General features: G+C 40.8%; 1 protein-coding gene across 1 annotated transcript in view; it reads right to left on the bottom strand.

Annotated features, from left to right (window-relative positions):
• The window catches only part of PCSK6 (proprotein convertase subtilisin/kexin type 6), a 742,641-nt gene that overhangs the window by 234,800 nt on the left and 483,933 nt on the right, over positions 1 to 23,908 (bottom strand). Inside the window, exons 11-12 of the mRNA XM_053717589.1 lie at positions 3,189 to 3,306; positions 1,952 to 2,140 (exon numbers count right to left, since the gene is read on the bottom strand). Of these exons, the coding sequence (XP_053573564.1) occupies positions 1,952 to 2,140; positions 3,189 to 3,306 (307 nt within the window). The remainder of the gene's footprint in view (positions 1 to 1,951; positions 2,141 to 3,188; positions 3,307 to 23,908) is intronic.

The following is a 23,908-nucleotide window of genomic DNA, read 5'->3' as shown; positions in this document are numbered from 1 at the left end:
TTAGAAGGCCGCTAAATCCTGCTGCGCCTCACACGTGTATTATGGCTAGCAGTGAAGGGGTTAATTAGGGAGTTTGTAGGGAGCTTGCAGGGTTAATTTTAGCTTTAGTGTAGAGATCAGCCTCCCATCTGACACATCCCACCCCCTGATCCCTCCCAAACAGCTCCCATCCCTCCCCCACCCCACAATTGTCCCCATCTTAAGTACTGGCAGAAAGTCTGCCTTACTAAAATAAAAGGGTTTTAAAAAAATAAATACTTTTTTTTAGCATTTTTACATATGCTACTGTGTAGGATCCCCCCCCTTAGCCCCCAACCTCCCTGATCCCCCCCCAAAACCGCTCTCTAACCCTCCCCTCTGCCTTATTGGGGGCCATCTTGGGTACTGGCAGCTGTCTGCCAGTACCCAGTTTGCAATAAAAAGTGCTTTTTTTTTGTTTTTTGTTTTTTTTTTGTAGTGTAGCTTTGTAGCTTCCCCCCCCCCCACACACAGACAAACCCCCACCACCTTGCTGATCGTTTTTATTTTACATTAATTATATTTTTTTTCCCATTTTTTATTTCAGAATTTTCTGTAGTGTAGCGGTTCCCACCCGCTCCCTCCCCGTGCGCACCCCCAGCCACCCCCCTTCACACAACCAGGGCCATCGATGGCCGCCACCCCGCCTCCCGGTCCGGCTCCCACCCACCAACGCAGTAAGCCACCGATCTCCGGTGCAGAGAGGGCCACAGAGTGGCTCTCTCTGCACCGGATGGCTTACAAAGGTTATTGCAGGATGCCTCCATATCGAAGCATCACTGCAATAACCGGAAAGCATCTGGAAGCGAGCAGGATCGCTTCCAGCTGCTTTCCACACTGAGGACGTGCAGGGTACGTTCTCAGGCGTTAACTGCCTTTTTTCTGAGGACGTACCCTGCACGTCCTCAGTCGTTAAGGGGTTAATGATTCTGATAGAGCATGCAATTTTAAGCAACTTTCTAATTTACTCCTATTATCAAATTTTCTTCAATCTCTTGGTATCTTTATTTGAAATGCAAGAATGTAAATTTAGATGCCGGCCCATTTTTGGTGAACAATATGGGTTGTTCTTGAGGATTGGTTGATAAATTCACCCACCAATAAACAAGTGCTGTCCAGGGTACTGATCCAAACATTGGCTGGTTCCTTAGCTTAGATGCCTTCTTTTTCAAATAAAGATAGCAAGAGAACAAAGAAAAATTGATAATAGGAGGAAATTAGAAAGTTGCTTAACGGCATTCTCCATCTGAATCACAAAAGAACAAATTTGGGTTCAGTGTCCCTTAAACAAGTTGTGGGTTTTCTTAATAAAATCAAAATTATGCTTTTTTTTAAAGGTAGGATAAAATACTACGTAGGACATGAACCAGAAGCAAAAATGTACCTGCATCATGCTGCCAAATTAAAATAATAATAACAATAAATTATACATTATTTTGGTACATGAGCATGTAAAGCAGTGTTTCTTAACCGTGATCCTCAAGTGCCCCCAACAGGCCAGGTTTTAATTATAGCTGAACCAGACACAGGTGAAGTAATCAGCTGATCAGTAACCATGGTTACTAACCTGCTCTCACCCAGCAGTTGATTTCACCTGTGCACTAGCTCAGTTATAATGAAAACCTGACCTGTAAGGGGTACTTGAGGACCGTGGTTGAGAAACAATAATGTAAATGATGTGTTGCGAGCAGTGTTGCTTTTAAAATTATGCTTTATAAACATAATATCAGACACTCATTAAATGGAGTCATGATGAAAAGGAAATGATGGTCTCTCTCTCTCTCTATATATATATATCTATCTATGGACCGGGAGTTGCATGTGCAAGCAATATGAATGTCACCTTTCTGCTTCCTTCCTTTTTTCCACTGTAACAGGACCTACAGGCGGCAACAGAAAAATAAACCATAAGTCATTGGCCATCTGAACTAACCTTCTGCCAAGCAGCTGGGACTTTGTCCCTGAGGGTGAAATCAGGAAGATCTGCAGGTCTCCCCTACGTGGATGGGATATAGTGACTCTCACAACCACATGCTCCAGATATGCCACGTACTGCCCATTGTTATCTGCACAGGCTTTGGTGTGACTTGAGGTGCGTATTAGCTGATTTGCTCTGATAAACCTGGAAAAAAAATAGGTGCAATCAGGATTAAAAAGGTTTTCTCTAGTGGATTCCCCTCTTACATTGTGCAAAATAAATGTCATGAGCAGTTTGAGGGCTTGTGATTTGAGAACCTCAATATGAGGAAGTATACACAACTTTCACATGCAGTTGTAATACATGAACAAGAGTGTAATATACAACAAATATCACATTAGCATTGTTGCTAATACAAGCACGCCCTGCATTCTAGGCTGAACACTCTGATCTGAACAGGCTGGTTGCAAATAAGACTAACAATATTATAGCTGGCTTTAAATCAGATTTATAAGCCATCAATAAACTGAAAGCGATAACACGAGATGCCGCAGCAGAGCCTTTGGGGAGTGGTCTGCATTTCAGAAACCTGTTATATTTTCTTAACCCTTCAGTGTCAGGACGTGCATAATGTTACCTCATTCCAAAGCTGTACTTTGGGAATTTAAAGTTTGAAAAAGTGACTGAAAATGTACATCAATATAATGCACAGTAAAATGTCTGCCTAAGCAGATTGGTACTGCAAGGGAAAAATACAACTCAAATTAAATGTAAATATATTTCAGTTATTTTCAGCAACAACCCCAGGCAGTTCTCATCAATCGAAGAGCTTTCCAGAAACTAAAAATCTCAGCCTGCTTCCTCCATTAGCACAAAGACAGATGTGTAGGAACAAGCTTTGTTAACATAGCAGTCAGCATTCTACTGGGACTGATGCAAACTGAATAAAAACCAAACTAGGCTGATCGTAATGGCTGCCCCCCCTTTACTCTTCTGCAGACCTGTCTTTGGCAAGTGCTAAGTATCAAGATAATGCGGGATTTAATGTTATTGAAATGATTTTATCTACATAAGTCAGTAATTAATAGAGACATGGGGAGAAAGAAAAGATCACTAATTGTATATTACTTGCAGATATTTACATAGAAACTGACCCTTATCTTGTATTAGCACAATAGCATGTGCTTTGTTTGCATGTAAAGGGATTTAAAGGTCATTAGAGTGGGTGCGCGTGTCAGGTACGTACACTTACCTGGGGCGTTTGTCTGAAGCTCCCACACATGTATGCTGAACAGGAACAGTTTTCCACTTCTTGGCTTCCACAACCATAGCTTCAGCATCTACCAAGCCGAATCCATACAGATGGCTGACTGAAAAGAATAGAAATCTGACTGTGTGCCTGAGGACCTGGCTTCACTTCAACCTACACTATACATATTGAAGACAGTACTATAAATGATGTACAGAAGTAATTTTTAGTGGAACACAAAGTGTACAGGTCTTGTGTCTGCGGCAGACCTTAAACGTAACCATAAAACCTATAACATGTTTAGTTATTTATAGTGAAACAACTTTGTAATATACTTTTATTATTTTGCTATATTTAAATATAACAATTTACTTTAAAAGTAGCTCTAGGGCACTGATTTTTTTTTGAAAACAATGAAAGAAAACCAATTCCCAAGTTTTCGTGCGTGTATAAAAGACAATGGAATGTGCTGCGTGTTAGGTTTACAGTAAGGAAAGCTACATATTCGCCATTTGACCTATTTAGGGGACACACCTTGTGCTCCCTGGAACAGTAAATGTTTTATCAGCTGAAGCTTGTGAATAAAATACACAGGAATGAACTTTATGCACAAGCTTGGATTATTACACTGAAAAAGTATTCATTTTCATTCAAAGAAATGTGGGCAGGAAGAGAACACTTTGCTGTATAACTATTTGCTCTATGGCAGCTCATATGTACATTGATGTGCCCTGAAACAACATAAGACACTCAAATTTAAGACAATACAAAAGTAGTCATTGGTACAAATATTTGCTTAACATCCAGTGTTTTAGTATTTTTTTTTTTAACTATTGGATTGCTGGCAATGCAGCTGGAAAAGAAACATTGGGGCTAGATTACGAGGGGTGCGCTAACTGTTGCACAAGAGCAATATCTGGTTTGTTGCAGATATTTGCGTGTCGGAAGTAGCGCGCGTATTGCAGGTTGAAAATAAACAATTGCTTGAGCGCAATTGGATCTCTCTATATACACACACACACCTCTCTCTCAATCTCTCTCTCCATCCATCTATATGTATAGATATATATTGTACCAAAATACTAACAGATATATGTATTGGAATGTGAAATACTCATAGTTTCATTTTGAGTTAGCTCACTTGAGAAAATGCTATCTGGTTTGTGAGCTAATAGGGTGTTTACTTTGTTTTTTTTCTTTCCACTTTTCGCGCTCCATTGAAGTCTATGGGGGAAAACGGTTAATGCTTTCACGATATTCTAACTTTGGCTATTATTTGTGCTCCAGGTTAGCGCAAGCTAATAATTTTTACATTCAACTTGTAATAAAAGCGTAGTGCCCAAAGCGCACAAAAAGGTTACTTCTAGGGGAGTTAGGTGCGAATTATAAATAGCACTCCACTCGTAATCTAGCCCTGGATGTTTTACTGCTTAACCCCTTAATGACAGAGGACGTGCCAGGTACGTCATAGAAAAAACTTCCCTTAATGACAGCTGACGTACCTGGTACGTCCTCTGTTGTCTGAAGTGCTGGAAGCGATCTTGATCGCTTCCAGCTGCTTACAAGGTATTGTAGTGATGCCTCAATATTGAGGCATCACTACAATCCCCCATTTTACATACCGATGCAGAAAGGGCCACTCTGTGGCCCCATCTGCATCGGCTCTGTATGTTTTACAATGACTGCCTTGGTGGGTGCTGCTTTCAACTTGTTTTCCATCACTATTTAAAATACTAACCGATCTTGTATATTTCCTGTTTGCTCCCGGTGTGGCGGTTGCGGCGGGGGGGGGGACGGGGCGGCGTGTGCGCGTACGCAAAATTTACAACAGCCCACAAAAAAAAAAAAAAAAAAAAAAAAAAAAAGAAGATCGATCTAGATGCAGTGGCATCTTTGTTCTGTAATAAGGGATCTGGGAGGGGGAGGGTTGAATATTATTTAGGGGGGCCAGCTACACTACAGCAAACATATATTTTATTTAAAAAGTTAAAAAAAAACTATTTTGGGGGGCAAATTGGGTACTGGCAGACAGCTGCCAGTACCCAAGATGGCGGCATATAGACAGAGGGGGAGGGTTAGAAAGATGTAAGGGGGGGATCAGGGAGGTTGTGGGGTAAGGGGGGATCTATCACTGCAGACTTTATGCCAAAAATAAAAAAAAATAAAAAAAATATTTTTATTTCAGTACTGGCAGACTTTCTGCCAGTACATAAGATGGCGGTGACAATTGTGAGGTGGGGAGGGAAGAGAGCTGTTTGAGGGGGGTCGGGGGGGGATCAGGGGGTGGGATGTGTCAGGTGGGAGGCTGATCTCTACACTAAAGCTAAAAATTAACCCCACAAGCTACCTAATTAACCCCTTAACTGCTGGGCATATTACAAGTGTGGTGCGCAGCAGTATTTAACGGCCTTATTATTACCAAAAAGCAACACCAAAGCCATATATGTCTGCTATTTCTGAACAAAGGGGATCCCAGAGAAGCATTTACAACCATTTGTGCCATAATTGCACAAGCTGTTTGTAAATAATTTCAGTGAGAAACCTAAAATTGTGAAAAAATTAAGTTTTTTTTTTTTATTTGATCGTATTTGGCGGTGAAATGGTGGCATGAAATATACCAAAATGGGCCTATATCAATAATTTGGGTTGTCTACTACACTACACTAAAATTAAACCTAAAAGCTCCCTACAAGCTCCCTAATTAACCCCTTCACGGCTGGGCATAATACACGTGTGGTGTGCAGCGGCCTTCTAATTACCAAAAAGCAACGCCAAATCCATATAGGTCTGCTAATTCTGAACAAAGGGGATCCCAGAGAAGTATTTACAACCATTTATGCCATAATTGCACAAGATGTTTGTAAATAAATTCAGCGAGAAACCTAATGTTAGTGAAAAAAATTGTGAAAAAGTCAACAATTTTTTTTATTTGATCGCATTTGGCGGTGAAATGGTGGCATGAAATATACCAAAATGGGTCTAGATCAATGCTCTGGGATGTCTTCTAAATATAAATATATACATGTCAAGGGATATTCAGGGATTCCTGAAAGATATCAGTGTTCCAATGTAACTAGCGCTAATTTTGAAAAAAAGTGGTTTGGAAATAGCAAAGTGCTACTTGTATTTATGGCCCTATAACTTGCAAAAAAAGCAAACAACATGTAAACATTGGGTATTTCTAAACTCAGGACAAAATTTAGAAACTATTTAGAATGGGTGTATTTTGGTGGTTGTAGATGTGTAACAGATTTTGGGGGTAAAAGTTAGAAAAAGTGTGTTTTTTTTTCAATTTTTTCCTCATATTTTATATTTTTTTATAGTAAATTATAAGATATGATGAAAATAATGGTACCTTTAGAAAGTCCATTTAATGGCCAGAAAAACAGTATATAATATGTGTGGGTACAGTAAATGAGTAAGAGGAAAATTACAGCTAAACACAAACACTGCAGAAATGTAAAAATAGCCATTGTCATTAAGGGTAAGAAAATTGAAAAATGGTCCAGTCATTAAGGGGTTAAAGGGACACTGTACCCAAAAAATTTCTTTCGTGATTCAGATAGAGCATGACATTTTAAGCAACTTTCTAATTTACTCCAATTATCAAATTTTCTTCATTCTCTTGGTATCTTTATTTGAAATGCAAGAATGTAAGTTTAGATGCCGGCCCATTTTTTGTGAACAACCTGGGTTGTCCTTGCTGATTGGTGGATAAATTCATCCACCAATAAAAAACTGCTGTCCAGAGTGCTGAAACCAAAAAAAAGCTTAGATGCCTTCTTTTTCAAATAATGATAGCAAGAGAACGAAGAAAAAGTGATAATAGGAGTAAATTAGAAAGTTGCTTAAAATTGCATGCTCTTTCTGAATTACAAAAGAAACAATTTGGGTACAGTTTCCCTTTAAAGGGACATTTAAAGGGCCATTATTACAATTACAAAATAACATGCTCCATTTAGCAGCGCTAGTCACACGACCCAACTATGTGACCAACGCTACTGATTAGATCAGCACCAATTTCTTCTCACGGCCTGCAGTGCTCTGCAGGTACTGAGAGGTACTTTATGTGTTTAACCCTTTTGTGGGGGTTAACTATATAGCTTTGCTGCTTCACTCGTGATAAGATGACATGCTCTAGAGCATGTCATTTTATCACTATAATCGCCTGTTTAAAGTTATATTTGTATATAAGCGTAGTAAACATCAGCAATGCAAAAGACCTGCATGCAAAATATGTTTTGAAAGGGACATTTTGCTTTAGTGTAAATATTTGCCTTATCTTACAAGACTTAGAGAGGCCAAATAGCAAATTATGTAGCCTAGTTTTTCGTCTATAAACTGCCAAAACCAGCTGATTTTCAGCTGGTTTTGAAGAAAGCAATTTTCTTACCGTCACTTTAATTTGCCTTAGCGGCAATACTACAAGTGTGGTCTTCCTTCAAGATCCCTCAGAGAGGAAGTTGAGGATATATATTAAAAAAAGGTAAAAAAAAACAAAAAAAAACAAAAACAAACCAAGCCAGAGGATAAGATCCACCCTCCCCTGAAGCCTTCCCTCTTTCCTATTTCACCTATAAGGGAAAACGAACCTTCATGCACCCCATAAAAAAGCACGCTGGCATAAGAAAATTAAACAATTTTTAATGGGAGGGATCTATGTACTCCTGCTATGAGTCAGAAAAACCGAACAAATGTTAAAAAAAAAAAAAATGTTTTTACCCGATAAGTGGCAATTAGCAAGCTACCACTAGGGAGGGAAATTTAACGCTCAACTACTACTTGAAGTGCCTTGCACCCAAAAAACAGCATCCCTCAAGTCCAGATGATATTTTGTGAAGGTGTTGCAAATCTGCTCCGGAGAAGCTCCAGTTTCCATAGCCCAAGAAGTAGAAACTGATCTTGTCAAATTAGCTTTTCCTGAAGGTGAAAAGGCCAAATATATAGAATATTTAATACATTGTGCTAAAGAAGATTTAGAAGCCTTCTTCCTTTTTTATTTTCCTTGAAAAATGATTAACAAATTATCTGATACGCTCCAAAAACAAAATTTATGCTTACCTGATAAATTTATTTCTCTTGTGGTGTATCCAGTCCACTGGTTCATCCATTACTTGTGGGATACTCTCCTTCCCAACAGGAAGCTGCAAGAAGACACCCACAGCAGAGCTGTCTATATAGCTCCTCCCCTAACTGCCACCGACTGAAGACAAGCAAGAAAAAAAGGAGAAACTATAGGGTGCAGGTGACTGTAGTTTAAAAATAAAAAACACCTGCCTTAAAATGACAGGGCGGGCCGTGGACTGGATACACCACAAGAGAAATAAATTTATCAGGTAAGCATAAATTTTGTTTTCTCTTGTAAAGGTGTATCCAGTCCACGGGTTCATCCATTACTTGTGGGATACCAATACCAAAGCTTTAGGACACGGATGAAGGGAGGGACAAGGTAGGAACTTAAACGGAAGGCACCACTGCCTGTAAGACCTTTCTCCCAAAAATAGCCTCTGAAGAAGCAAAAGTATCAAATTTATAGAATTTCGAAAAGGTATGAAGCGAAGAACAAGTCGCCGCCTTACAAATCTGTTCAACAGAGGCCTCATGTTTAAATGCCCATGAGGAATTTACTGCTCTAGTAGAATGAGCTGTAATTCTTTCAGGAGGCTGCTGGCCAGCAGTCTCATAAGCTAAGCGGATTATACTTCTTAGCCAAAAAGAAAGAGAAGTTGCCGAAGCCTTTTGGCCTCTCCTCTGTCCAGAGTAGACAACAAACAAAGCAGATGTTTGACGAAAATCCTTTGTAGCTTGTAAATAAAACTTTAAAGCACGAACCACATCAAGATTGTGTAATAGACGGTTCATTCTTTGAAGAAGGATTCGGAAATAGTAAAGGAACAACAATCTCCTGATTGATATTCTTATTAGATACCACCTTAGGAAGAAACCCAGGTTTGGTACGTAACACTACCTTATCTGCATAGAAAATCAGATAAGGGGAATCACATTGTAAAGCAGATAACTCCGAAACTCTTCGAGCCGAGGAGATAGCTACTAAAAACAGAACTTTCCAAGATAAAAGCTTAAAATCTATGGATTGCAAAGGTTCAAACGGAACCCCTTGAAGAACTTTAAGAACTAAATTTAAACTCCATGGCAGAGCAACAGGTTTAAACACAGGCTTGATTCGAACTAAAGCCTGACAAAACGCCTGAATGTCTGGAACCTCAGCCAGACGTTTGTGCAAAAGAATAGACAGAGCAGAAATCTGTCCCTTTAAGGAACTAGCTGACAACCCCTTCTCCAATCCTTCTTGGAGAAAAGATAATATCCTAGGAATCCTGACCACCACCAGTGAAGATATTTACACCATATCTTATGATAGATCTTCCTGGTGAAAGGCTTTCGAGCTTGAATTAAGGTATCAATGACCGACTCGGAGAAACCACGCTTTGATAGAATCAAGCGTTCAATCTCCAAGCAGTCAGACGTAGAGAAATTAGATTTGGATGTTTGAAGGGACCTTGAAGTAGAAGGTCCTGCCTTAGCGGCAGAGTCTATGGTGGAAAAGATGACATGTCCACCAGATCTGCATACCAAGTCCTGCGTGGCCACGCAGGAGCTATCAAGATCACCGAAGCTCTCTCCTGCTTGATCTTGGCAATCAGACGAGGGAGCAGAGGAAACGGTGGAAACACATAAGCCAGGCTGAAGGACCAGGGCGCTGCTAGAGCATCTATCAGCACTGCCTTGGGATCCCTGGACCTTGACCCGTAACAAGGAAGCTTGGTGTTCTGACGAGACGCCATGAGATACAGTTCTGGCTTGCCCCATAGTTGAATCAACTGGGCAAATACCACCGGATAGAGCTCCCACTCCCCCGGATGAAAAGTCTCCCAACTTAGAAAATCCGCCTCCCAGTTCTCTACTCCTGGGATATGGATTGCTGAGAGATGGCAAGAGTGAACCTCTGCCCATAGAATTATCTTTGAAATCTCCAACATTGCCAGGGGCTCCTTGTTCCCCCCTGATGGTTGATATAGGCTACAGTCGTGATGTTGTCCGACTGAAATCTGATGAACCTGACCGCAGCTAGCTGAGGCCAAGCCTGAAGAGCATTGAATATCGCTCTTAGTTTCAGAAAGTTTATCGGAAGGAGGGCCTCCTTCTGAGTCCACGAACCCTGAGCCTTCAGGGAGTTCCAGACTGCACCCCAGCCCAGAAGGCCGGCATCTGTCATTACTATAGTCCGTTCTGGCCTGCGGAAACTCATTCCCTTGGACAGATGGACCAAAGATAGCCACCAGAGAAGAGAATCCCTGGTCTCTTCATCCAGATTTAGTAGAGGGGACAAATATGTGTAATCCCCATTCCACTGATTGAGCATGCAAAGTTGCAGTGGTCTGAGATGTAGGCGGGCAAATGGAACTATGTCCATTGCCGCTACCATTAATCCGATTACCTCCATACACTGAGCCGCTGACGGATGGGAAGTGGAATAAAGAGCACGGCAGGAAGTTAGAAGTTTTGACAACCTAACCTCTGTCAGATAAATCTTCATTTCTACTGAGTCTATCAGAGTTCCTAGTAAGGAAACTCTTGTGAGAGGGGAGAGAGAACTCTTTCCTTCGTTCACCTTCCACCTGTGAGACCTCAGGAATGCCAGAACAATGTCCGTATGGGACCTGGCGATTTGAAAAGTCGACGCCTGTATCAGGATGTCATCTAGGTAAGGGGCCACTGCTACACTCCGCAGCCTTAGAACTGCCAGAAAGGACCCTAGAACCTTCGTAAAGATTCTTGGTGCATCGGAATGTGTAGATAAGCATCCTTTAAATCCACGGTAGTCATATATTGACCCTCCTGGATCATAGGTAGGATGGTTTGAATAGTCTCCATCTTGAAGGATGGGACCCTGAGAAATTTGTTTAGGATCTTGAGATCCAAGATTGGTCTGAAAGTTCCCTCTTTCTTGTGAACTATAAACAGATTTGAATAGAAGCCCTGCCCCTGTTCCTCCTTTGGAACTGGGTGGATCACTCCCATAACTAGTAGGTCTTGAACACAATGTAAGAATGCCTCTCTCTTTAACTGGTTTGCAGATAATTGTGAGAGATGAAATCTCCCCTTTGGAGATGAAGCTTTGAAATCCAGAAGATATCCCTGGGAAACAAACTCCAGAGCCCAGGGATCCTGGACATCTCTTGCCCAAGCCTGGGCGAAGAGAGAAAGTCTGCCCCCCACTAGATCCGGTCCCGGATCGGGGGCTACTCCTTCATGCTGTCTTAGAGGCAGCAGCAGGCTTTTTGGCCTGTTTCCCCTTGTTCCAAGGCTGGTTAGGTCTCCAGACTGGCTTGGATTGAGCAAAATTTCCCTCTTGTTTTGTAGAAGAGGAAGATGAAGCTGCGCCACTCTTGAAGTTTCGAAAGGAACGAAAAAACATAATTTATGTAAGAACTTACCTGATAAATTCATTTCTTTCATATTAACAAGAGTCCATGAGCTAGTGACGTATGGGATATACATTCCTACCAGGAGGGGCAAAGTTTCCCAAACCTTAAAATGCCTATAAATACACCCCTCACCACACCCACAAATCAGTTTAACGAATAGCCAAGAAGTGGGGTGATAAGAAAAAAGTGCGAAGCATATAAAATAAGGAATTGGAATAATTGTGCTTTATACAAAAAAATCATAACCACCACAAAAAAGGGTGGGCCTCATGGACTCTTGTTAATATGAAAGAAATGAATTTATCAGGTAAGTTCTTACATAAATTATGTTTTCTTTCATGTAATTAACAAGAGTCCATGAGCTAGTGACGTATGGGATAATGAATACCCAAGATGTGGATCTTTCCACACAAGAGTCACTAGAGAGGGAGGGATAAAATAAAGACAGCCAATTCCTGCTGAAAATAATAATCCACACCCAAAATAAAGTTTAATGAAAAACATAAGCAGAAGATTCAAACCGAAACCACTGCCTGAAGTACCTTTCTACCAAAAACTGCTTCAGAAGAAGAGAATACATCAAAATGGTAGAATTTAGTAAAAGTATGCAAAGAGGACCAAGTCGCTGCTTTGCAAATCTGATCAACTGAAGCTTCATTCCTAAACGCCCAGGAAGTAGAAACTGACCTAGTAGAATGAGCTGTAATCCTCTGAGGCGGAGTCTTACCCGATTTAACATAGGCAAGATGAATTAAAGATTTCAACCAGGATGCCAAAGAAATGGCAGAAGCTTTCTGGCCTTTTCCAGAACCAGAAAAGATGACAAATAGACTAGAAGTCTTTCGGAAAGATTTAGTAGCTTCAACATAATATTTCAAAGCTCTAACAACATCCAAAGAATGTAACGATTTCTCCTTAGAATTCTTAGGATTAGGACATAATGAAGGAACCACGATTTCTCTACTAATGTTGTTGGAATTCACAACCTTAGGTAAAAATTCAAAAGAAGTTCGCAACACCGCCTTATCCTGATGAAAAATCAGAAAAGGAGACTCACAAGAAAGAGCAGATAATTCAGAAACTCTTCTGGCAGAAGAGATGGCCAAAAGGAACAAAACTTTCCAAGAAAGCAATTTAATGTCCAATGAATGCATAGGTTCAAACGGAGGAGCCTGAAGAGCTCCCAGAACCAAATTCAAACTCCATGGAGGAGAAATTGATTTAATGACAGGTTTTATACGAACCAAAGCTTGTACAAAACAATGAATATCAGGAAGAATAGCAATCTTTCTGTGAAAAAGAACAGAAAGAGCAGAGATTTGTCCTTTCAAGGAACTTGCGGACAAACCCTTATCTAAACCATCCTGAAGAAATTGTAATATTCTCGGAATTCTAAAAGAATACCAAGAAAAATGATGAGTAAGACACCAAGAAATATAAGTCTTCCAGACTCTATAATATATCTCTCTAGATACAGATTTACGAGCCTGTAACATAGTATCAATCACAGAGTCAGAGAAACCTCTTTGACTAAGAATCAAGCGTTCAATCTCCATACCTTTAAATTTAAGGATTTCAGATCCTGATGGAAAAAAGGACCTTGCGACAGAAGGTCTGGTCTTAACGGAAGAGTCCATGGTTGGCAAGATGCCATCCGGACAAGATCCGCATACCAAAACCTGTGAGGCCATGCCGGAGCTATTAGCAGAACAAACGAGCATTCCCTCAGAATCTTGGAGATTACTCTTGGAAGAAGAACTAGAGGCGGAAAGATATAGGCAGGATGATACTTCCAAGGAAGTGATAATGCATCCACTGCCTCCGCCTGAGGATCTGGACAGATACCTGGGAAGTTTCTTGTTTAGATGAGAGGCCATCAGATCTATCTCTGGAAGCCCCCACATTTGAACAATCTGAAGAAATACCTCTGGGTGAAGAGACCATTCGCCCGGATGCAACGGATGCAACGTTTGGCGACTGAGATAATCCGCTTCCCAATTGTCTACACCTGGGATATGAACCGCAGAGATTAGACAGGAGCTGGATTCCGCCCAAACCAAAATTCGAGATACTTCTTTCATAGCCAGAGGACTGTGAGTCCCTCCTTGATGATTGATGTATGCCACAGTTGTGACATTGTCTGTCTGAAAACAAATGAACGATTCTCTCTTCAGAAGAGGCCAAAACTGAAGAGCTCTGAAAATTGCACGGAGTTCCAAAATATTGATCGGTAATCTCACCTCCTGAGATTCCCAAACTCCTTGTGCCGTCAGAGATCCCCACACAGCTCCCCAACCTGTGAGACTTGCATCTGTTGAAATTACAGTCCAGGTCGGAAGAACAAAAGAAGCCCCCTGAATTAAACGATGGTGATCTGTCCACCACGTTAGAGAGTGTCGAACAATCGGTTTTAAAGATATTAATTGAGATATCTTCGTGTAATCCCTGCACCATTGGTTCAGCATACAGAGCTGAAGAGGTCGCATGTGAAAACGAGCAAAGGGGATCGCGTCCGATGCAGCAGTCATGAGACCTAGAATTTCCATGCATAAGGCTACCGAAGGGAATGATTGTGACTGAAGGTTTCGACAAGCTGTAATCAATTTTAGACTTCTCTTGTCTGTTAAAGACAGAGTCATGGACACTGAATCTATCTGGAAACCCAGAAAGGTTACCCTTGTTTGAGGAATCAAAGAACTTTTTGGTAAATTGATCCTCCAACCATGATCTTGAAGAAACAACACAAGTCGATTCGTATGAGACTCTGCTAAATGTAAAGACTGAGCAAGTACCAAGATATCGTCCTAAATAAGGAAATACCACAATACCCTGTTCTCTGATTACAGACAGAAGGGCACCGAGAATCTTTGTGAAAATTCTTGGAGCTGTGGCAAGGCCAAACGGTAGAGCCACAAATTGGTAATGCTTGTCTAGAAAAGAGAATCTCAGGAACTGAAAATGATCTGGATGAATCGGAATATGCAGATATGCATCCTGTAAATCTATTGTGGACATATAATTCCCTTGCTGAACAAAAGGCAATATAGTCCTTACAGTTACCATCTTGAACGTTGGTATCCTTACATAACGATTCAATAATTTTAGATCCAGAACTGGTCTGAAGGAATTCTCCTTCTTTGGTACAATGAAGAGATTTGAATAAAACCCCATCCCCTGTTCCGGAACTGGAACTGGCATAATTACTCCAGCCAACTCTAGATCTGAAACACAATTCAGAAATGCTTGAGCTTTCACTGGATTTACTGGGACACGGGAAAGAAAAAATCTCTTTGCAGGAGGTCTCATCTTGAAACCAATTCTGTACCCTTCTGAAACAATGCTCTGAATCCAAAGATTGTGAACAGAATTGATCCAAATTTCTTTGAAAAAACGTAACCTGCCCCCTACCAGCTGAACTGGAATGAGGGCCGTACCTTCATGTGAACTTAGAAGCAGGCTTTGCCTTTCTAGCAGGCTTGGATTTATTCCAGACTGGAGATGGTTTCCAAACTGAAACTGCTCCTGAGGACGAAGGATCAGGCTTTTGTTCTTTGTTGAAACGAAAGGAACGAAAAACGATTGTTAGCCCTATTTTTTACCTTTAGATTTTTTATCCTGTGGTAAAAAAGTTCCTTTCCCACCAGTAACAGTTGAAATAATAGAATCCAACTGAGAACCAAATAATTTGTTTCCCTGGAAAGAAATGGAAAGTAGAGTTGATTTAGAAGCCATATCAGCATTCCAAGTCTTAAGCCATAAAGCTCTTCTGGCTAAGATAGCTAGAGACATAAACCTAACAACTCTAATAATATCAAAAATGGCATCACAGATAAAATTATTAGCATGCTGAAGAAGAATAATAATATCATGAGAATCACGATTTGCTACTTGTTGCGCTAGGGTTTCCAACCAAAAAGTTGAAGCTGCAGCAACATCAGCCAATGATATAGCAGGTCTAAGAAGATTACCTGAACACAGATAAGCTTTTCTTAGAAAGGATTCAATTTTTCTATCTAAAGGATCCTTAAACGAGGTACCATCTGACGTAGGAATGGTAGTACGTTTAGCAAGGGTAGAAATAGCCCCATCAACTTTAGGGATTTTGTCCCAAAATTCTAACCTGTCAGGCGGAACAGGATATAATTGCTTAAAACGTTTAGAAGGAGTAAATGAATTACCCAATTTATCCCATTCTTTGGAAATCACTGCAGAAATAGCATTAGGAACAGGAAAAACTTCTGGAATAACCGCAGGAGCTTTAAAAACCTTATCCAAACGTATAGAATTAGTATCAAGAGGACTAGAATCCTCTATTTCTAAAGCAATTAGTACTTCTTTAAGTAAAGAGCGAATAAATTCCATCTTAAATAAATATGAAGATTTATCAGCATCAATCTCTGAGATAGAATCCTCTGAACCAGAAGAGTCCAAAGAATCAGAATGATGGTGTTCATTTAAAAATTCATCTGTAGAGAGAGAAGATTTAAAAGACTTTTTACGTTTACTAGAAGGAGAAATAACAGACAAAGCCTTCTTTATGGATTCAGAAACAAAATCTCTTATGTTATCAGGAACATTCTGCACCTTAGATGTTGAGGGAACTGCAACAGGCAATGGTACATTACTAAAGGAAATATTATCTGCTTTAACAAGTTTGTCATGACAATTATTACAAACAACAGCTGGAGGAATAGCTACCAAAAATTTACAGCAGATACACTTAGCTTTGGTAGATCCAGCAGGCAGTGATTTTCCTGTAGTATCTTCTGGCTCAGATGCAACGTGAGACATCTTGCAATATGTAAGAGAAAAAACAACATATAAAGCAAAATAGATCAAATTCCTTATAAGACAGTTTCAGGAATGGGAAAGAATGCCAAATATCAAGCTTCTAGCAACCAGAAGCAAATGAAAAATGAGACTGAAATAATGTGGAGACAAAAGCGACGCCCATATTTTTTAGCGCCAAATAAGACGCCCACATTATTTGGCGCCTAAATGCTTTTGGCGCCAAAAATGACGCCACATCCGGAACGCCGACATTTTTGGCGCAAAATAACGTCAAAAAATGACGTAACTTCCGGCGACACGTATGACGCCGGAAACGGAAAAGAATTTTTGCGCCAAAAAAGTCCGCGCCAAGAATGACGCAATAAAATGAAGCATTTTCAGCCCCCGCGAGCCTAACAGCCCACAGGGAAAAAAGTCAAATTTTTGAGGTAAGAAAAATATGATAATTCAATGCATAATCCCAAATATGAAACTGACTGTCTGAAAATAAGGAAAGTTGAACATTCTGAGTCAAGGCAAATAAATGTTTGAATACATATATTTAGAACTTTATAAATAAAGTGCCCAACCATAGCTTAGAGTGTCACAGAAAATAAGACTTACTTACCCCAGGACACTCATCTACATGTTTGTAGAAAGCCAAACCAGTACTGAAACGAGAATCAGTAGAGGTAATGGTAAATATAAGAGTATATCGTCGATCTGAAAAGGGAGGTAAGAGATGAATCTCTACGACCGATAACAGAGAACCTTATGAAATAGACCCCGTAGAAGGAGATCACTGCATTCAATAGGCAATACTCTCCTCACATCCCTCTGACATTCACTGCACGCTGAGAGGAAAACCGGGCTCCAACTTGCTGCGGAGCGCATATCAACGTAGAATCTAGCACAAACTTACTTCACCACCTCCCTTGGAGGCAAAGTTTGTAAAACTGATTTGTGGGTGTGGTGAGGGGTGTATTTATAGGCATTTTAAGGTTTGGGAAACTTTGCCCCTCCTGGTAGGAATGTATATCCCATACGTCACTAGCTCATGGACTCTTGTTAATTACATGAAAGAAATTAGTCTGTTTGGTCCTTAACTTGTTGGACCTATCCTGGGGAAGGGTGTGGCCTTTTCCTCCAGTAATATCAAAAATGATTTCCTTCAGTCCAGGCCCAAATAGGGTCTGCCCTTTGAAAGGGATATTGAGAAGTTTAGACTTTTAAGGGACATCAGCTGACCAGGATTTAAGCCATAGCGCCCTACACGCCTGAATGGCAAAACCTGAATTTTTAGCCGTTAGCTTGGTTAAATGAAAAACGGCGTCAGAAATAAATGAATTGGCTAACTTAAGAGCTTTAAGCCTGTCAAGGATATCATCCAACGGGGTTTCTACCTGTAGAACCTCTTCAAGACTCGAACCAGAAAGCCGCTGCAGCAGTGACTGGGGCAATGCATGCAAGAGGCTGGAGAATAAAACCTTGTTGTATAAAGATTTTCTTAAGGAAACCCTCTAATTTTTTATCCATAGGATCTAGGAAAGCACAACTGTCCTCAACAGGAATAGTTGTACGCTTAGCTAGGGTAGAGACTGCTCCCTCCACCTTAGGGACCGTCTGCCACGAGTCCTGTGTAGCGGCATCTATAGGAAACATCTTTTTAAAAGCAGGAGTGGGAGAGAACGGTACACCTGGTCTATCCCATTCCTTCGTAATAATTTCTGAAAACCTCTTAGGGATTGGAAAATCATCAGTGTAAACAGGCACTGCAAAGTATTTGTCCATTTTAAACAATTTCTCTGGGACTACAATGGTGTCACAGTCATCCAGAGTCGCTAAAACCTCCCTGAGCAACACGCGGAGGTGTTCAGTCTGACTGACAGCATTTAAATTTAAGCTTGAAGTAACGCCTTCCCTGAATCAGAGAAGTCACCCACAGATAGAAGCTCTCCTGCTTCAACTGCACATTGTGAGGGTATATCAGACATAGCTACTAAAGCGTCAGAGAGCTCTGTATTTCTTCTATCCCCAGAGCTGTCTCACTTTCCTTGTAACCCTGGCAGTTTGGACAATACCTCTGTGAGGGTATGATTCATAACTGCCGCCATGTCTTGTAAGGTAAACGCATTGGATGCGCTAGATGTACTTGGCATCCCTTGAGCGGGAGTTATAGGTTCTGACACGTGGGGAGAGCTAGATGGCATAACCTCCCTTTTGTCAGTCTCAGAAACCTCAGGTGATAAATCTTTAAAAGCCATAATATGGTCTTTATAACTTATAGAAAGGTCAGTGCATTTGGTACACATTCTAAGAGGGGGTTCCACAATGGCTTCTAAACATAATGAACAAGGAGTTTCCTCTATGTCAGACATGTATAAACAGACTAGTAATGAGACCAGCAAGCTTGGAAAACACTTTAATAAATGTGAAAAAAGCAATAATATAAAAACGGTACTGTGCCTTTAAGAGAAAAAAAAACTACCACATAAACTGCAAAACAGTGATAAAAAGTAGTAAACTCTACGAAATTTTTACAGTGTGTATAAGGGACTAAAGCAGCATTGCACCCACTTGCACATGGATGATTAACCCCTCAGGCCCAAAAACGAATTAGAAAAACATTAAAACTGTTAACAAACAGTCAAACACACTGCCACAGCTGTGCTGTGGCTCCTACCTGCCCTTAAAAACGATTTTTGCAGGAACAAAACCCTCTATAGAGGTCCTATAAGCCAGAGGACTCCTTCAGGGAAGTTGGATGTCTCAGACTGAAAATCAACTGCACATTTAGAGCTTGAAAATAGGCCCCTCCCTACCATGCACTCACAGTCAGAGGGCCTTAAAAAAGTACTCCTAGGAGTAATCTAACAAGCCATGTGGAAAACTAGGCCCCAAATAAAGATTTATCACCCTCAGAGAAAAAACGTTTTTATTTATATAAATCATGCAAACGTTTTTACACTAAGTAATATAAGTATTAACATGAATATTACCCTTATTTGCAAGCATGATCCCAGTTGTTGTTAAATCACTGTATCAGGCTTACCTTAAATTTACCAAGCACACTCAGCATTTTCTAGACCTTATCATCTATCTAGAAAAAAATATACTGAACATACCTCAAAGCAGGCAATCTGCAGACCGTCCCCCCAACTGAAGTTTTCTTTTCATACTCTTCAGTTATGTGTGAGAACAGCAATGGACCGTAGTTACAAACCGCTAAGATCATCAAAACCTCCAGGCAGAATTCTTCTTCCAATTTCTGCCTGAGAGTAAAAACAGTACAACGCCGGTACCGTTTAAAAATAAACTTTTGATTGAAGGTAAAAACTACACTAAGTCACCACATCTCTCTTGATACTTCCTTTCTTGTCGAGAGCTGCAAGAGAATGACTGGGGGTGGCAGTTAGGGGAGGAGCTATATAGACAGCTCTGCTGTGGGTGTCCTCTTGCAGCTTCCTGTTGGGAAGGAGAATATCCCACAAGTAATGGATGAACCCGTGGACTGGATACACCTTTACAAGAAAAATTTAGTTCTCTCAATGTAAATCTGAAGCACTCTTAATATCCAAAGTGTAAAAATAATGATTAAGAGTAGAGGATAGACTGTTGCATAAGATAGAGAATACAACGTCTTGATTAAATTTCTCTTTAGATAAGCCTTTTGGTCTGCAGACAGGAAGGGGCATAAGAACCACTTTGTCCTGATGAAAGTGTAAGGAGGTTTCCACAAAAGAGTGACATTTTCATATATTTTTGGCAGAAGTTATTGCCACCAAAAACACTGTCTACAGTAAGAAGCTTTTAGAGAAATATCCTGAAGAGTTTCAAATGGGTCCTCACCTAGAGAATCGAACAAACAGAATAGCTGTAAAAAAATCAAACAACTTTTTGATCAAGGGGTGAAAACCTAGGTCTCTAAGAGACAAGGAACTAAATTGTTGCTACATGAATTTTTATGGTTGAAGAGCATAGACCTTTCTCAAAAAGATTGTAGAAACTCAAGAACTTACGGTACAGGAACAATATATTAAAATATATTTTTAGACTTACACTAGGAAGAACATTTTTCAATATCACTAACAAGGAGACGAGCGATCGAGAGACCAACATCCTTAAATGGACACTGAACCCAAATTTTTTCTTTTGTGATTCAGATATAGCATGAAATTTTAAGAAACTTTTTAATTTACTCCTAATATCAAATTTTCTTCATTCTCTTGGTATCTTTATTTTAAATGCAAGAATGTAAGTTTAGATGCCGGGCCATTTTTGGTGAACAACCTTGGTTGTCCTTGCTTATTAGTGGATAAATTAATTCACCAATAAAAAAAAAAAAAGTGCTATGCAGAGTTCTGAACCCAAAAAAAAGCTTAAATGTCTTTTTCAAATAAAGATAGCAAGAAAACAAAGAAAAATTGCTAATAGGAGTAAATTATAAAGTTGCTTAAAATTGCATGCTCTATCTGAATCACAAAAGAAAAAATTTGCGTTCAGTGTCCCTTTAAACAACCCTCTTTCAACATCCAAGTCAGCCAAGATATCTGTTTTCAGGGTGAAGAGCACAAGGATATGCAAGAAAACAATTTATGCTTACCAGATAAATTCCTTTCATTCTGGATAGGGAGAGTTAACGGCTTAATTCCGTACTGTTGGGAAATAAAACACCTGGCCCCCAGGAGGAGGCAGAGACACCCAAGCCAAAGGCTTAAATATCCCTCCCACTTCCTCATTACCTCATTCTGCCGAGGGAACAAGGAAAAGTAGGAGAAACATTAGGGTATAAATGGTGCCAGAAGAATAAAATAAATAATAGGGGACCGCACATAGACAAGAGAAAAAAGGCATAAATTATTTTTTCCTTCCTAAGATAGGGAGAGTCCACGACTTCATTCCTTACTGTTGGGAAAACTATACCCAAGCTCCAGAGGACATTGAATGAACAAAAAGAAAGAGGCAGACCCTATTCTGAGGGCACCGCAGCCTGCAAAACTTTTCTCCCGAAAGCTGCTTCAGCCGAAGCAAAAACATCAAATGTAAAATTTTGGAAAAGTATGTAAGGAGGACCAGGTAGCCGCCTTAAAAATCTGATCCTTAGAGACCCAAGAGGAAGCAACTGCTCTAGCGGAATGAGACGTTCTCCTCTCAGGACGACGATGTCCCACTGTCTCGTAAGCAAAGCGTATGACACTTCTTATCCAAAAAGATAGGGAAGTCAAAGTAGCCTTCTGCCTCTTATGCTTCCCCGAATAGACAACAAAAGAGAAAGATTGTCTAAACTCCTTAGTAGCCTGAAGATGGAATTTCAAAGTGCGAACCACATCCAAATTGTGAAGTAAGCGTTCCTTCGATGGAGGATAAGGACACAAGGAAGGAACCACAATCTCCTGATTGATGTTGCGATCTGACATAACCTTAGGAAGAAAACCTAATTTAGTACATAAAACTGCCTTACCTGCATGAAAAATCAGATAAGGGGGCTAACATTGCAAAGCAGAGATCTTAGAAACTCTGCGTGCAGAGGCAATAGCCAATAGTTATTTTATATTTAATAGTCTTTTATAATAAATAAAAGAGAACCAAGATAACAATTTAATGTCAATGGAATGCAGAGGCTCAAACGGAACCTGCTGCAAACCCCAAAGAACAAGATTTAGGCTCCAAGAATGAGCCCCAGATCTAAACACAGGTCTGATCCTAATCAGAGCCTTAAAGGACTGCACGTCTGGAAGCTCAGCCAGTGTAGTGCAATAAAACCGACAGGGCTCAAAATCTGTCCCCTCAGGGAACAAACAGAAAGGACTTTCTCCAGCCCATCCTGGAGAAAAGAGAAGATCCTGGCAACCTCAACTCTGTGCCAGTAAAAATCCCGCTCTTCCCACCAGAATAAGTAGGTCCTCCACACCTTGTTATAGATACGCCGAGTAACTGGTTTACGAGCTTGAATAAGAGTATCAATGACACTCTCAGAGAAATCTCTCTTGGCTAAGACTAAGCATTCAATCTCCACGCAGTCAGCTTCAGAGAATCTAGATTTTGATGAACAAATGTACCTTGTATCAGCAAGTCTCTGCGACAAGGTAACTTCCACAGAGGAGATTAGGACATGCCCACAAGATCCGCGAACCAGGTCCTTCGTGGCCACGATGGAGCAATCAGGATTACCGATACCCGCTCCTGCTTGATGAGGGCCACCACTCGAGGAAGAAGCGGTAATGAAGGAAAGATATGAGTTTGAACCTCCAGGGCACTGCTAGTGCATCTATTAGATCCGCTTGGGGATCCCTCGACCTGTACCTGGGTAGCTCCCCTGGATGGAAGGATTGCCTGATGAGAAAATCTACCTCCCAGTTGTCGACGCCCGGAATGTGGATCGCTGACAGCGAACAGCTGTGGGCCTCCGCCGACTCCAGAATCTGAGATACTTCCTTCATCGCCAAGGAACTTATCGTTCCCCCCTGATGGTTGATGTAAGCCACCAAGGTTATATTGTCTGATTGGAATCTGATAACCTGTGATGAACCCAGATGTGGCCAAGCCTTCAAGGCCTTGAAGATTGCCCAAAGTTCCAAAATATTGATTGGGAGGGAGGACGACTCCTGAGACCACAACCCCTGTGTCTTCCTGGCACCCCAAACCGCTCCCCATCTGGATAGGCTTGCGTCCGTAGTCACAATCTCCCAGGATGGTCTTAAGAAGCATGTCCCTCGGGACAGATGATATGGACAGAGCCATCAAGAGAGCGATTCTCTCGACCAGCTGTCTAATACAATCTGTTGAGACAGATCTGAATGATCGCCGTTCCACTGCCTCAGAATGCACAGTTGTAAAGGTCTGAGACGGAACCTGACAAAAGGAATGATGCCCATGCAGGACACCATGAGACCGATCACCTCCATACACTGAGCCACAGAGGGACTCAAGAAGGTCTGGAGGGCAAGACATGCCGAAGTTAGCTTGCAACGTCTCTGGTCTGTTAGAAATATACTCATAGATATGGAGGTCTATTATAGTACCTAGGAATTCCACCCTGGTACTTAGGATAAGAACTCTTTTCCAAGTTTATCTTCCATCCATGTGATCGAAGAAGTGCTGAGAAGGGACTGCGAGAAATCTTCCCCAAGACAAAAAGATGATGCTTGCACAAGAATATCATCCAAGTATGGGGCTACTCCAAAACCCTGAGTTCTAGCAACGGTTAGAAGAGCCCTCAGAACGTTTGTAATGATTATTGGAGCAGTAGCTAGGCCAAACGGAAGGGCAATAAACTGAAAGTGCTGGTACAGGAATGCAAACCTCAGGAACAAAGTGTTCCCTGTGGATCGGAACATGAAAGTAAGCATCCTTCAGATCTATAGTGGTCATAAACTGGCCTTCCTGAATTAAAGGAAGGATGGACCTTATCGTCTCCATCTTGAAGAAAGGGACACTGAGAAATTTGTTTAAGCACTTTAGGTGTAGAATTGGGCGGAAAGTTCTCACCTTTTTTGGAACCAC

This window comes from Bombina bombina, chromosome 6, assembly GCF_027579735.1.
Source record: "Bombina bombina isolate aBomBom1 chromosome 6, aBomBom1.pri, whole genome shotgun sequence".
NCBI lineage: Eukaryota > Metazoa > Chordata > Amphibia > Anura > Bombinatoridae > Bombina > Bombina bombina.
The sequence above is the reverse complement of the archived record's forward strand: the minus strand, read 5'-3'. Positions and strand labels throughout refer to the sequence as shown.